The 13,947-nt window shown below is 41.2% G+C and overlaps 3 protein-coding genes across 3 annotated transcripts; all 3 read right to left on the bottom strand.

Moving 5' to 3' along the window:
- Positions 1-892: 892 nt before the first annotated feature.
- LOC117485496 (protocadherin beta-16-like) lies at positions 893-3,310 on the bottom strand. Its single transcript, XM_034134047.1, has one exon. The coding sequence runs from the start codon at positions 3,308-3,310 to the stop codon at positions 893-895; it is 2,418 nt and encodes an 805-aa protein (XP_033989938.1).
- Positions 3,311-5,487: 2,177 nt separating this feature from the next.
- On the bottom strand, positions 5,488-7,908 carry LOC117485495 (protocadherin beta-15-like). The gene has a single exon (XM_034134046.1). It carries the CDS (start codon positions 7,906-7,908, stop codon positions 5,488-5,490), a length of 2,421 nt encoding a protein of 806 aa, XP_033989937.1.
- A 3,129-nt stretch (positions 7,909-11,037) lies between these two features.
- On the bottom strand, positions 11,038-13,443 carry LOC117485494 (protocadherin gamma-A11-like). The gene has a single exon (XM_034134045.1). It carries the CDS (start codon positions 13,441-13,443, stop codon positions 11,038-11,040), a length of 2,406 nt encoding a protein of 801 aa, XP_033989936.1.
- Between the last annotated feature and the right edge of the window lie 504 nt (positions 13,444-13,947).

Here is a 13,947-nt window from a genome sequence, read left to right as displayed (position 1 = left end):
TCCAATAAAGCTTTATATATTGGGCATATCTTCACTGATTTAACTCTTCAATGTGACATACAGTACTTTCCCACAGGTTGATTGCCAACTTTTAAAAAGACCAGCATGACAATGCTACTATTTCAAATGTTACATTAGAGAATTGAAATGTATCAATTAAGACATTAACTTCTCACATGAAAATCAAAAACGACTTCTGCTAGGTGATATATATAAAAAACATGGTTGCAATTGTATGCCTTTAAATGTAGAGAGGATTCTTTGTCCCTCTCTTGCGGACGTGTGTGTACCTAATTGTTACTGGCAAACAAACGTTTAATTGCAAAATGACAATATCAGCCAGATACCTTTGACCAGTATAAAGCAAATAGTTTGATTTATAAATGTATTATTGGGAAACATAACGTGTTCAAAGCACCTCAGATTGAGAGCACAAGTTATCAAAACAAAAGCTTTGTAATTACTCAAGCAGAAAGGACAGCATATGCAAAACCTTTAACTTATGAATGCTCTAATACAGGGTCGCAATATCAATAATAAGTAATCAGCTCCAATGTGTATTATAAAGAAGTCCCTACAATAATTCAAATAAAATATCCAAAATATTTGTAAATTAGCCCAAAAAATATGAGTTTATGTCAAACCGATTTCAGCACCATGGACAGAGTTAAAGTAATGTCAAAGGATTACTAGAGCAAAAGAGACATCATGTGGGGAGATAGAAGGCAAGTTAAACAGAAGATACATTCCTCAGAATTGACCACATAATGACAACCTAAGTCGTTTAGACATCATATGTTTTTTCAAAAGAATACTCTAAGTCTACTTACTCACAACCATGGAATAGAAGTGGTTAGTAAATATACAACTTTTTTCAGGATGACGAACACGACTATGATGTAATGATACATGGCCCTACCTCAGGAGAAGAATCACAATCTCCAAACACTTCAGCAAAGTCTGAAGGGCTTTTCCTCAGAGTCTGGTCAGCAGGCAGTGTGTTGTCATTGTAAGATGACACGAACTTAAAGTCACTGGTTCTAGAACCTGTTGTCAGGTAGGCGTCATAATTGTAGGCGCTGCGTAAAGTTCCTATTCCGTCCACATCTGCGTAATTAGGAGGGAGATACGCGCTGGGGATGGTGACTGCTCCATCAAACAACAGTCTGGGCTTTCTCCTGCGACAAAACCTCACACCCAGGATGATGATGATGAAGGTGAGAAAAAAGGTGGACACTGACACCAGCGCGATGATCAGATAGGAGGTCAGTTTGGAGTTCTTCTCATCGTAAGAAATGTCCTTCAGTTCTGGCACCTCAGCCAAGTTATCAGAGATAAGTAAATACATGGAGCAGGTGGCAGAGAGAGAGGGCTGTCCGTTATCTTTCACTGCAACAATAAGGTTCTGTTTCATGCTGTCAGACTCAGAAATGTCCCTCTGTGTCCTGATCTCTCCGCTGTGGAGACCAATAGTGAAAAGTCCCGGATCAGTGGATTTGACAATATGATAGGACAGCCAGGCGTTCTGTCCGGAGTCCGCGTCCACCGCGATCACTTTGGACACCAGAGAGCCTCCGTGTGCAGCTTTGGGGACCAGCTCGGTCATGAAGGAGTTGCCCTCCGGGGCGGGGTACAGTATCTGAGGAGAGTTGTCATTCATATCCGATATGAACACACTGACAGTCACGTTGCTGCTGAGCGGAGGAGAACCGTTATCCCTGGCCATCACGTGGACTTTAAAACTCCTGAACTGTTCATAATCAAACGTCCTCACAGCGTGGATCACCCCGGTGTCTCCGTTAACAGACAGATAGGAGGACACCGGGGGACCGTTCACCTCGCCGGGTAACAGAGAATAAATCACGGTACCGTTTTGTCTCCAGTCGGGGTCTCGAGCAGTAACGGAACATAAAGTGGAGCCAGGTTTGTTGTTTTCAGTCACATATGCGCTGTAGGACTGCTCCTCAAACACCGGTGGGTTGTCGTTGATGTCTGCTACAGATAGCTGAACAGTTTTAGAGGAGGACAGAGGGGGAGAGCCCTCGTCAGTGGCAGTGATTGTAATGTTGTAATCAGACACTAGTTCACGGTCCAGTTGTCCTGTGGTCACCAGAGAATAATAGTTTTTAATAGAAGGAACCAACTTAAAAGGGACGTTTTGCTGAATGGAGCAGCGGACCTGTCTGTTATTCTCAGAGTCTCTATCCTGCACGTTAATTATGCCCACCTCTGCACCAGGTGACAGGTTCTCAGGTATGGGGTTAGTCAGAGATGTTAAATAGACTATAGGAGCGTTATCATTAACATCTGTAATTTCAATCAGTAACGTTGCGTAAGAAACTAATCCTAGACCATCTTTTGCGCTTATTTGCATTTCATAGGATGCCACTTTCTCATAATCAATAGCTTCAGCTACTCTCACCTCTCCCGACTTGGGATGTAGAGAAAACACGTTGCTATTTTCATCTGAAACATGGTCAAATCCATATGTAATTTCGCTATTTAAACCTGCGTCTGCATCAGTTGCACTCATTGTGATCACCAATGTATCCAGAGGAGAGTTTTCAGGCAGACTGGCTTTATAAACGGTCTGTGTAAACACTGGCACATTATCATTAGCATCCAGCACAGTGACGTGAATGACTACGGTACCTGATTTCTGAGGAGAGCCTCCATCAAATGCGGTAAGCAATAACATGATATCGTTGTTATCCTCTCTGTCTAATTCTTTATCTAAAACTAATTCGCAGTACTTTCGTCCGCCTGATTTAGTGTTAACATTTAATTTGAAATGATCGTTCTGCTGAATTGTGTAGCTTTGAACAGTATTTTCTCCAATGTCTCCATCATGTGCCTCCCCTAGGAGAAAACGTTCACCCTTGTGTGCTGATTCCCGAATTTCTAAATTAAGTGACTCCTCTTTAAATTGGGGTGAATTGTCATTAATATCTTGAACGCGAATACTAATGCGGTGCAGTTCTAGTGGATTTTCAAGCACGAGTTCTTGTTTTATAAAACACGAAGCCTTTTTGGAACAGAGCCCCTCTCTGTCAATCCTTTCTTGTACGATCAAATCTCCGGTGTTGAGATTTACACCGCAGTACTTGACGTTATCATCTTCAGCGTTGATACGTGCCTTGCGAGCAGACAATCTGCCCAAATCAAGGCCCAGATCTTTAGCGATATTTCCAATTACAGATCCACGTTTCATCTCCTCCGGGATAGAGTAGCTCACGTCTCCATAGCCGGGGTGGAAGCCGAGAAAAATAAAAGCAAGGCCGTGGAGCAGCGCAAATCTGCTGCATCCCATTGTCACTGCGAGGATGACCGCTACTGCTATCAAGTATTCCCAAAATGATCAAAGACACAGCTGTGACTTTCTCCAGTAAATATTGACACTGCACGAAGCGTTTTAGTCAACCAGTGTTAAAACCACAATCAGGCTTTACATTTGCTGAGACGGAAGGGTGGAGAATGACTGTGCCCTCTCGTTTACTGGTACACACTGACACCATGAGTACTTCTCTGGGTATGACATGGTGGGGTATAATTTGTGTCTTGTTTAAATACGTAACAGAACCATGTTAAAAATTACAACAACAACAATAAGAACAATAATGACAAATATTTACAAAATATCAAAAATAACAATAGCAGTTTTTCCCTTTGGGACAAACGTTTTATGACTACTTTGCCCCCTAACCATAAAAAAAAGCAATACATGATTCGGTTTGGAAATAAAACGATTCTAACGTCAGCCAAAACAATCAGATTCTTCAAATAATCTTTGGCATGTCAACAAATAATAATCACTAAGCTGGGATGCAGTTATATGTGTTTACAAGTGCACAACATGTTAACATGCCTTAAAGGCTTTGATATCCCTACATTTTATGTCCCTAACTCACACATGAAACGGGTCAGTTTTCCCACCCTAGATCCACTTCCCTCCCATTGCAACCTTAATGGGTAAATGGAATCATTTAAAGTTAAGTCACTGTTGTTAAATATCTTGTTGTAAACTATTTGTGTTCATACAGTCTTTAATGGTTCCGATTGAAAGCATATGCTAACTAATTATGTCAGCATTATGATCAATAACTTTAAACCGAAGCATCATTTGACTTCAAAGACTATGACTTAAAGCAATGTGTGCCTCCATTCATTAGACCAAAAGGTTGTTTACTTTATTACTGCATGGTAATGACTACAGATCGAATGGAATAATGACTGTATACTGAAGGTTTTTTTTGTCAACTTGGAGACAAAAACATCACACATATTTCCCCCAAATAATAAAGTATTTGTATGTATGCTCGAATCCACAGAGTAAACAAATAAAAAAGCAACATGTTGTAATTGTTGTTGGTAATTTAAACACCAATAAAAGAACATAAATATTTTTGCAATAAAGCTTTATACATGGGGCATATGTTCACTGATTTTACTCTTACATTTGACATACTTTTCAACAGGATGACCGCCAACTTTTTAAAAGATCATTAGGACAATGCTACCATTACAAATGTTAAATTGGAGAGGTTAAATGCATCAATAAAGACATTATCTACTTCTGACATGAAAATCAAAACTGATTCTGCTTGGTGATATATCAAAAAACATGGTTGCAATTGTATGCCTTTAAATTTAGAGAGGATTCTTTGTCCCTCTCTTGTGCACTTGTGTGTACTCTATTACTGTCAGGAAAAGTTTAATTTCTATATGACAATGTGCCTGACAATATCCCCCAGACCTCAGGCCAGTAAATAAAGCAGATCGTTTGATAACGATAAATGTATTCTGGGAAAACATAATGTATTCAAAGCACCTCATATTGAGAGTGCAAGTTTTTGATCAAAAGTTTTGTAATTAGGTTTTCACATGGACAACAAAATACAATATCTATCAAGTAAAACACATTCATACGAAATCATACAAAAGCCTGGAAAATGATATTCCAAATTAGAACAATATACTCAAGCAGAAAGGAAAGCATATGCGAAACCTTCAACTAATTGGTGCTCTAACACAGTGTCTCAATATCAATAAGAAGTAATCAGCTCTAATGTATTTTATAAAGAAGTCCCTACGATTCAATCAAATAAGAGTAACACATAAATACAATGCAGTGAACGTCAGTAAGTTTAGATAAATGAAAGTTGAAACTCAAAAAGGAAATCAAATCAAAACCTTTTTTTTCCTTCTAAATTAGCCCTAAAAATATAACCAATGTCAAACCGATTTCAGCACCATGGACAGAGTTGACATAATGTCAAGGGATTCCTTGAGCATAAAGGGTCATCATGTGGGGAGATAGAAGGCAAGTTAAGAAGAAGATACATTCCACAACATTTACCACCTAATGACATCTAACTAATTTAGACACCATATGTTTTTTCAAAGAATACTCTAAATAAGTCTACATACTAACAACCACAGAATAGAAGTTGTGAGTAAATACAACTTTTTTCAGGATGATGAACACGACTATGATGATATAATACATGGCCCTACCTCAGGAGAAGAATCGCAATCTCCAAACACTTCAGCAAAGTCTGAAGGGCTTTTCCTCAGAGTCTGGTCAGCAGGCAGTGTGTTGTCATTGTAGGATGACACGAACTTAAAGTCACTGGTTCTAGAACCTGTTGTCAGGTAGGCGTCATAATTGTAAGCGCTGCGTAAAGTTCCTGTGCCATCAACATCTGCGTAATTAGGAGGGAGATAAGCGCTGGGGATGGCGACTGCTCCATCAAACAACAGTCTGGGCTTTCTCCTGCGACAAAACCTCACACCCAGGATGATGATGATGAAGGTGAGAAAAAAAGTGGACACGGACACCAGCGCGATGATCAGGTAAGAGGTCAGTTTGGAGTTCTTCTCATCATAATAAATATCCTTCAGTTCTGGCACCTCAGCCAAGTTATCAGAGATAAGTAAATACATGGAGCAGGTGGCAGAGAGAGAGGGCTGTCCGTTATCTTTCACTGACACAATAAGGTTCTGTTTCATGCTGTCAGACTCAGAAATGTCCCTCTGTGTCCTGATCTCTCCGCTGTGGAGACCAATAGTGAAAAGTCCCGGATCAGTGGATTTGACTATATGATAGGACAGCCAGGCGTTCTGTCCGGAGTCCGCGTCCACCGCGATCACTTTGGACACCAGAGAGCCTCCGTGTGCAGTTTTGGGGACCAGCTCGGTCATGAAGGAGTTGCCCTCCGGGGCGGGATACAGTATCTGAGGAGAGTTGTCATTCACATCCGATATGAACACACTGACGGTCACGTTGCTGCTGAGCGGAGGAGAACCGTTGTCTCTGGCCATCACGTGGACTTTAAAACTCCTGAACTGTTCATAATCAAACGACCTCACAGCGTGGATCACCCCCGTGTCTCCGTTAACAGACAGATAGGAGGACACCGGGGCACCGTTCACCTCACCGGGTAACAGAGAATAAATCACGGTACCGTTTTGTCTGCAGTCGGGGTCTCGAGCAGTAACGGAACATAAAGTGGAGCCAGGTTTGTTGTTTTCAGTCACATATGCGCTGTAGGACTGCTCCTCAAACACAGGTGGGTTGTCGTTGATGTCTGCTACAGATAACTGAACAGTTTTAGAGGAGGACAGAGGGGGAGAGCCCTCGTCAGAGGCAGTGATTGTAATGTTGTAATCAGACACGAGTTCACGGTCCAGTTGTCCTGTGGTCACCAGAGAATAATAGTTTTTAATAGAAGGAACCAACTTAAAAGGGACGTTTTGCTGAATGGAGCAGCGGACCCGTCCGTTAGTCTCAGAGTCTCTATCCTGCACGTTAATGATGCCCACCTCTGAACCAGGTGACACGTTCTCAGGTATGGGGTTAGTCAGGGATTTGAGGTAAATTACAGGAGCATTATCATTTACATCAGTGATGTCAATTATCACTTTTGCTTCGGAAGAGAGGCCATAACCATCTTTGGCCTCAACCATAACTTCATAATTTGATCCATCTTCATAATCAATTTCACCTGTGACAAATATTTCTCCAGTTTTCTCATCAAGAAAAAAAAGCGTTCGTGATTTATCAGAGAGTCGGCTAAATTCATACGTAACCTCTCCGTTCAACCCTTCGTCTGCGTCTGATGCACTTACAGTGATAACTGGGGTTTTCATAGGTGAGTTTTCTGGTAACGTGGCCGTATATACAGACTCAGTGAAAACTGGGGAGTTATCATTAGCATCAAGTACAATGACGTGTATGACTACAGTCCCGGATCTCTGAGGAGAGCCTCCATCCAAAGCTGTGAGCAATAATTTCATTTCCTGTTGCTCCTCTCGGTCCAACTCTTTATCTAAAACCAACTCACCATATTTACTGCCTGCATTTGTTGTCTGAATATTGAACACAAAGTGAGGGTTTTGCTGCAAAATGTAGCTTTCAACTGAGTTCTTTCCTATGTCTGCATCGTGAGCTGCATTTATGCGATACCTAGCTCCTTTGACAGCGGACTCATGTATTTCCAGTTTTATAATATCCTTCGGGAAAATTGGTGAATTGTCGTTTATATCTTGCACCTGCAGGGACAACCGGTGTAACTCTAATGGACTCTCTAACAGCAAGTCAAATTTAAGAACACACGAAGGCTTTTCTCCACAATGCTCCTCTCTGTCGATCCTTTCCTCAACGATTAAATCTCCACTGCGAAGGTTAATTCCGCAATAATGTCTGTCGTTTTTTTCCATATCGACACGAGCTTTTCGAGCAGACAGTCTTCCCACCTCCAGTCCGAGATTCTTGGCAATATTTCCAATAACAGATCCGCGCTTGAGCTCCTCCTGTACAGAATAGCTCAGGTCTCCATGTGCGCATTGCAGCGCAACAAAGAAAAACACAAAGCCGTAGCTTGGAAAAACGCTCCGTCTATTCCTCATCCTCAGGCAGTACTACACAAATGAAGACAAGTCGATATCAAGTTGATAATATGTGACCTACAAGAATATGTGTCGTCAGTGTTGAAAGATATACAGAACACAGGGGTGGTCGAAGCAAATAATGGGTGTTAAAAAAGGCAGGCTCAACGCTTGTATCCTGAGCTGGTCTATAGTGCCACCGTGAGCCAACATAGAATGTAACCAGGGGTGCACATAACTTTTTTAGTGAGTTACTCAGATGAGTACCAGGAGACAGCGTTTGGTACTCACCCCACATGAAGCGTGGTTTTAATAAGTGCAGTCTTCCTCACTGTCCTCCTCAGTGTCTCCTTCACTGTCCTCTATTTACACTTCTTGCATGCTAGATGATGAAGATGCACCTCCCTGTCTCTTTTTAAGCCTCCGATTTGCTTTCTCCAAAACTTGTTGCCAAAACTGTGAAGTCCTTGCATTTCCTGAGGCCAAGTTGAAGGATCAAATACTAAGAAATTATCACATGACTTGTAGTCATATCTGATTTCAGAGGAGGGAAGTAACAAAGTACATTTATTCAAGTACTGTACTTAGGTACAATTTATGCTACTTTGTACTTCTACTCCACTACAGTTCAGAGGTAAATCATGTACTTTTCCTCCACTACATGTAGTTAATACATTTTAGTTACTTCACAGATCTGGATGAATGATGTGAAATATAATCAAGTCTTAAATCAGACTTTAGTTCCACCTGGAGTAAATTCACAAGCTACCCTGCAGTAGCCTATACAAAGTCATTCAAACTAATTTTTAAACACTTTAATGATCAATAATTATAAAACATATCATATACATTATTATGAAATGGACCAATCTGCAAAATGACTACTTTTACTGTCGCTACTTTAACTAGGTGTTGATGATAATACTTTTCTAATTTTACTTGAGTAACACTTCATCCACCTAACCCTGTCTGATTTCCAACTCTTCCATTAACAGCCTGAGTAAGTTTGCAGGCAGCTGTGTGTTTACTCCACTGTTGTAAATAAAACTGCAGCAGCTTGACCACAGAGCGTGAACGTTGTGATCAGCTGATTTTGCGCAGTTCTCCAGTGTGTGCGCGGGGCACAGAATGTGCACAGGGGAGTCTCCCACTGCAGCCAGTTGATGTAGTTTTGGTACAATTATGTTGTACACACCGACGTTAACAGCAGCTCCGTCTGTGCACACGGCGACCAACTCTGTCGTCCAGTGATCTAAGCCTCTTTCTCCTGTGAAGCTTCACAGGTCCGTCGGTTATGTCCTGCGCGGCACAGCCAGCACCCAGTTCAATCAGTCATAGAAAGTCCGAAGATTTTTGCAGGGAGCGAAACGGCAAAGTGGCTGCTTAATGTCTTTGTTTTTTTTGGACATGTCTAATAATTTACTCCACTGAGTGTTGACAAGAAACACGTATAGACGAAATATGTGTTTTTCTTTTGATGACCTATCAGGTACGCAAAGGCGCGTTGTGACACAAGTGACGTTACGCATTTCAGATTGTTGCCGCGCATGCGTACCTGCGTACCAGTTATGTGCACCCCTGAATATAACAGCTTTAGAGAACTGCTCTGCTGCGTATTGTCTTAACATAGTCACCTGGACATATACTTTAATAAAAAGGCATTATATAAGTTATTTAATAAAACTCTTAATAAGGCACTTTCATTTTGTTAAACTTTTCGTTAAGATAAATAAGATGATTGTTATCTGTGTTTTAAAGCTTTCAAACAATACTATTTCTGCTCATGTAGTAATCCACACACAGCTCTTCATAGTGATACAAATAAGACAACACTCCGCACAATGTCGGAACACAGATCAAGTAATTCATTGTTGCCTGCTTAATACTAAAACCTTTTGATTAAAAAAGCAAGTATGTCTCTCTCTTCTCTCCCTCTGAAATAAAATTAAGTAGAATGCTTTTGTCGTCAAAAATGTAAAGGTCTGCCTCAAGCTTTCTCCAAAGACCTCTTGAATACATTTATCAAATCTAATTAGATTACATGAGATTCATAGGAAAGCCAATGAAAAATAACAGAGCAACAGTTTGCCTTTTATGTTGCACTGGTGTAACAAATATTCTTGTCTTTACATTCACAATGAGATTTAAAATTAAAGGGATGACAATATTACTGCACTGAAAATAAGGCAATACATTGAATTCCTTAGACAATGAGATTAATTGACAAACAAGCCATTTCGATCACCGATACATATTGATGTGCTAATGTACTTTTTTTACTTGTGTGTTTTTAATCTAGAGCACCAAAACTATCACTCAAATCCCTGATTTTGAGAATAAAATAGAACACGGGCATCTGGAAAACCAATTTATAAGTAATGTGTCCTTTAGCCAACCCAGTATCACGGCCATATATATGTCACGTTGGTCCACGCTGGGAGACGTCAGGATTACAGGGTTTCACCCCCTCAGAGCGTCACAGTGACACGGTGTTGTTAACATGGCCCACCAGTGCAAAAATACCCGGATGTTGACAAGCAAGCCTCTATTACGACTTTTGGTTCACTATAACACACATTTTTGTGGAGAATACGAAGATTTTTTCAGTTCTTGTCAAAGAAATAAATATATATACACATTTCCTTGACTGAAAAAATCTTCGTATTCTCCACAAAAGTATATTATGTATATATAGTATATATGCATTTCCTTGACCGAAACAATACAACAAAATACAACCCCTCTGACGGGGTGAAACCATCCTGACGTCTCCCAGCGTGGACCAAAGTGACATATACACGTCTGGCCGTGATACTGGGTTGCCTTTAGCTGTTTAAAAACAAATAAAACGAATAAAAGGGGTGGGCTGCTTTTGACAGAAATAAATGTTTTCAATAATAATGAATTTATTTAAAAAAAGCCTCTACTTCAATCACCAAATTATTTGAAACGCCTGCTTACGGTAGACACTTTGCTGTCAAATATTGATGCATCATTAAGCCCTTTGAGTGCATCAAGTAAAGCTCTTAGTTACTTATACAGTGTCATTAATTTGATCGATATTACATTGTCTTAAATTGTCGTTTAAAGAAAAAGAACGGCACAAATATATCTGAACAGCTTGCTTCACATGGTGCAAATATGTCAACATTAGGTGACAACAATTCCTACCTCAGGAGAAGAATCACAGTCTCCAAACACTTCAGCAAAGTCTGAAGGACTTTTCCTCAGAGTCTGGTCAGCAGGCAGTGTGTTGTCATTGTAAGATGACACGAATTTAAAGTCACTGGTTCTGGAACCTGTTGTCAGGTAGGCGTCATAATTGTAAGCGCTGCGTAAAGTTCCTGTTCCGTCAACATCTGCGTAATTAGGAGGGAGATAAGCGCTGGGGATGGCAACTGCTCCATCAAACAACAGTCTGGGCTTTCTCCTGCGACAAAACCTCACACCCAGTATTATGATGATGAAGGTGAGAAAAAAGGTGGACACGGACACCAGCGCGATGATCAGATAAGAGGTCAGTTTGGAGTTCTTCTCATCATAAGAAATATCCTTCAGTTCTGGCACCTCAGCCAAGTTATCAGAGATAAGTAAATACATGGAGCAGGTGGCAGAGAGAGAGGGCTGTCCGTTATCTTTCACTGACACAATAAGGTTCTGTTTCATGCTGTCAGACTCAGAAATGTCCCGCTGTGTCCTGATCTCTCCGCTGTTGAGACCAATAGTGAAAAGTCCCGGATCAGTGGATTTGACTATATGATAGGACAGCCAGGCGTTCTGTCCGGAGTCCGCGTCCACCGCGATCACTTTGGACACCAGAGAGCCTCCGTGTGCAGCTTTGGGGACCAGCTCGGTCATGAAGGAGTTGCCTTCCGGGGAGGGGTACAGTATTTGAGGAGAGTTGTCATTCACATCCGATATGAACACACTGACGGTCACGTTGCTGCTGAGCGGAGGAGAACCGTTGTCTCTGGCCATCACGTGGACTTTAAAACTCCTGAACTGTTCAAAATCAAAGGACCTCACAGCGTGGATCACCCCCGTGTCTCCGTTAACAGACAGATAGGAGGACACCGGGGCACCGTTCACCTCACCGGAAAACAGAGAATAAATCACGGTACCGTTTTGTCTCCAGTCGGGGTCTCGAGCAGTGACGGAACATAAAGTGGAGCCAGGTTTGTTGTTTTCAGTCACATATGCGCTGTAGGACTGCTCCTCAAACACAGGTGGGTTGTCGTTGATGTCTGCTACAGATAGCTGAACAGTTTTAGAGGAGGACAGAGGGGGAGAGCCCTCGTCAGTGGCAGTGATTGTTATGTTGTAATCAGACACTAGTTCACGGTCCAGTTGTCCTGTGGTCACCAGAGAATAATAGTTTTTAATAGAAGGAACCAACTTAAAAGGGACGTTTTGCTGAATGGAGCAGCGGACCTGTCCGTTAGTCTCAGAGTCTCTATCCTGCACGTTAATGATGCCCACCTCTGAACCAGGTGACACGTTCTCAGGTATGGGGTTGATCAGGGATTTTAAATATATTACAGGGGCGTTGTCATTCATATCTTCAATTTCAATCATTAACGATGCATATGACGCCAACCCAAGACCATCTTTTGCGCTAATTTGCATTTCATATGCCGATTCTTTTTCATAATCAATAGATCCTGTCACTTTAACTTCTCCTGTTTGTGGGTTGAGAGAAAACACCTGGTTTTCATCTGAATCATGATCGAATCCATATGTAATTTGACTATTTACACCTTCGTCTGCATCAGTTGCGCTCACTCTGATCACCAATGTATCCAGAAGAGAGTTTTCAGGCAGACTGGTTCGATAGACGGCCTGACTAAACACTGGCACATTATCATTAGCATCCAGCACAGTGACGTGTATGACAACGGTACCTGATTTCTGAGGAGAGCCTCCATCAAATGCGGTGAGCAATAACGTAATCTCTTTTCTGTCCTCTCTGTCCAACTCTTTGTCTAATACTAATTCACCATATTTTCGTCCACCGCCCTTTGTCTTCACGTTAAGTTTGAAATTATCGTTCTCCTGCAGTGTGTAGCCCTGAACACCATTTTCTCCAATGTCTCCATCTTTCGCTTCATCCAAAAGAAAATGTTCACCCTTGTCCGCTGATTCACGGATTTCAAATTTAAGTGACTCCTCTTTAAATTGCGGTGAATTATCATTGATATCTTGAACGCGAATACTAATGCGGTGCAGTTCTAGTGGATTTTCAAGCACGAGTTCCTGTTTTAAAACACACGATGCCTTTTTTGCACAAAGCGCTTCTCTGTCGATCCTTTCTTGGACAATTACATCTCCAGTGTTGAGATTAACACTGCAGTACTGCACTTTATCCTCGGTATCAATGCGGGCCTTGCGAGCAGACAATTTTCCCAGGTCCAGTCCCAGATCTTTAGCGATATTTCCAATTACAGATCCACGTTTCATCTCCTCCGGGATAGAGTAGCTCACGTCTCCATAGACGAGGTGGAGGCTAAGAAAAATAAAAGCAAGGCCGTGGAGCAGCGCAAATCTGCTGCATCCCATTTTTAAGCAAAACTGAAACTTCCAAGTATTCCCAGAATGATCAAAGACACAGCTGAGATTTTCTCCAATATGGTAAATATTGTCACTGCAGTCTTATCACGAAGCGTTTTTGTCAACTACTGTGAAATAGCACAATCAGGCTTTACATTTGCTGAGACTGAAGGGTGGAGAATGACTGTGCCCTCTCGTTTACTGGTACACACTGACACCATGAGTACTTCTCTGGGTATGACATGGTGAGGTTGAAATATAGATACGTAAGAGAACCATGTTAAAAATGACAACAGTGATAACAATAATGACACACATTTACAAAATATCACAAAAAGCAATAGCAGCTTTTCCCTTTGGGACCAACATTGTATACTTTCCACCCTAGCCATATAAAGGAAAAGCAACAAATACATCGGTTTAGAAATAAAACTATTCTAATGTTAGCCAAAACAATCAGATTCTTCAAATAATCTTTGGCTTGTCAATTTAACGACACATAATAATAACTAA

This window comes from Trematomus bernacchii, unplaced genomic scaffold, assembly GCF_902827165.1.
Source record: "Trematomus bernacchii unplaced genomic scaffold, fTreBer1.1, whole genome shotgun sequence".
Lineage (NCBI taxonomy): Eukaryota > Metazoa > Chordata > Actinopteri > Perciformes > Nototheniidae > Trematomus > Trematomus bernacchii.
This window is presented reverse-complemented; position numbering and strand designations above follow the sequence as displayed.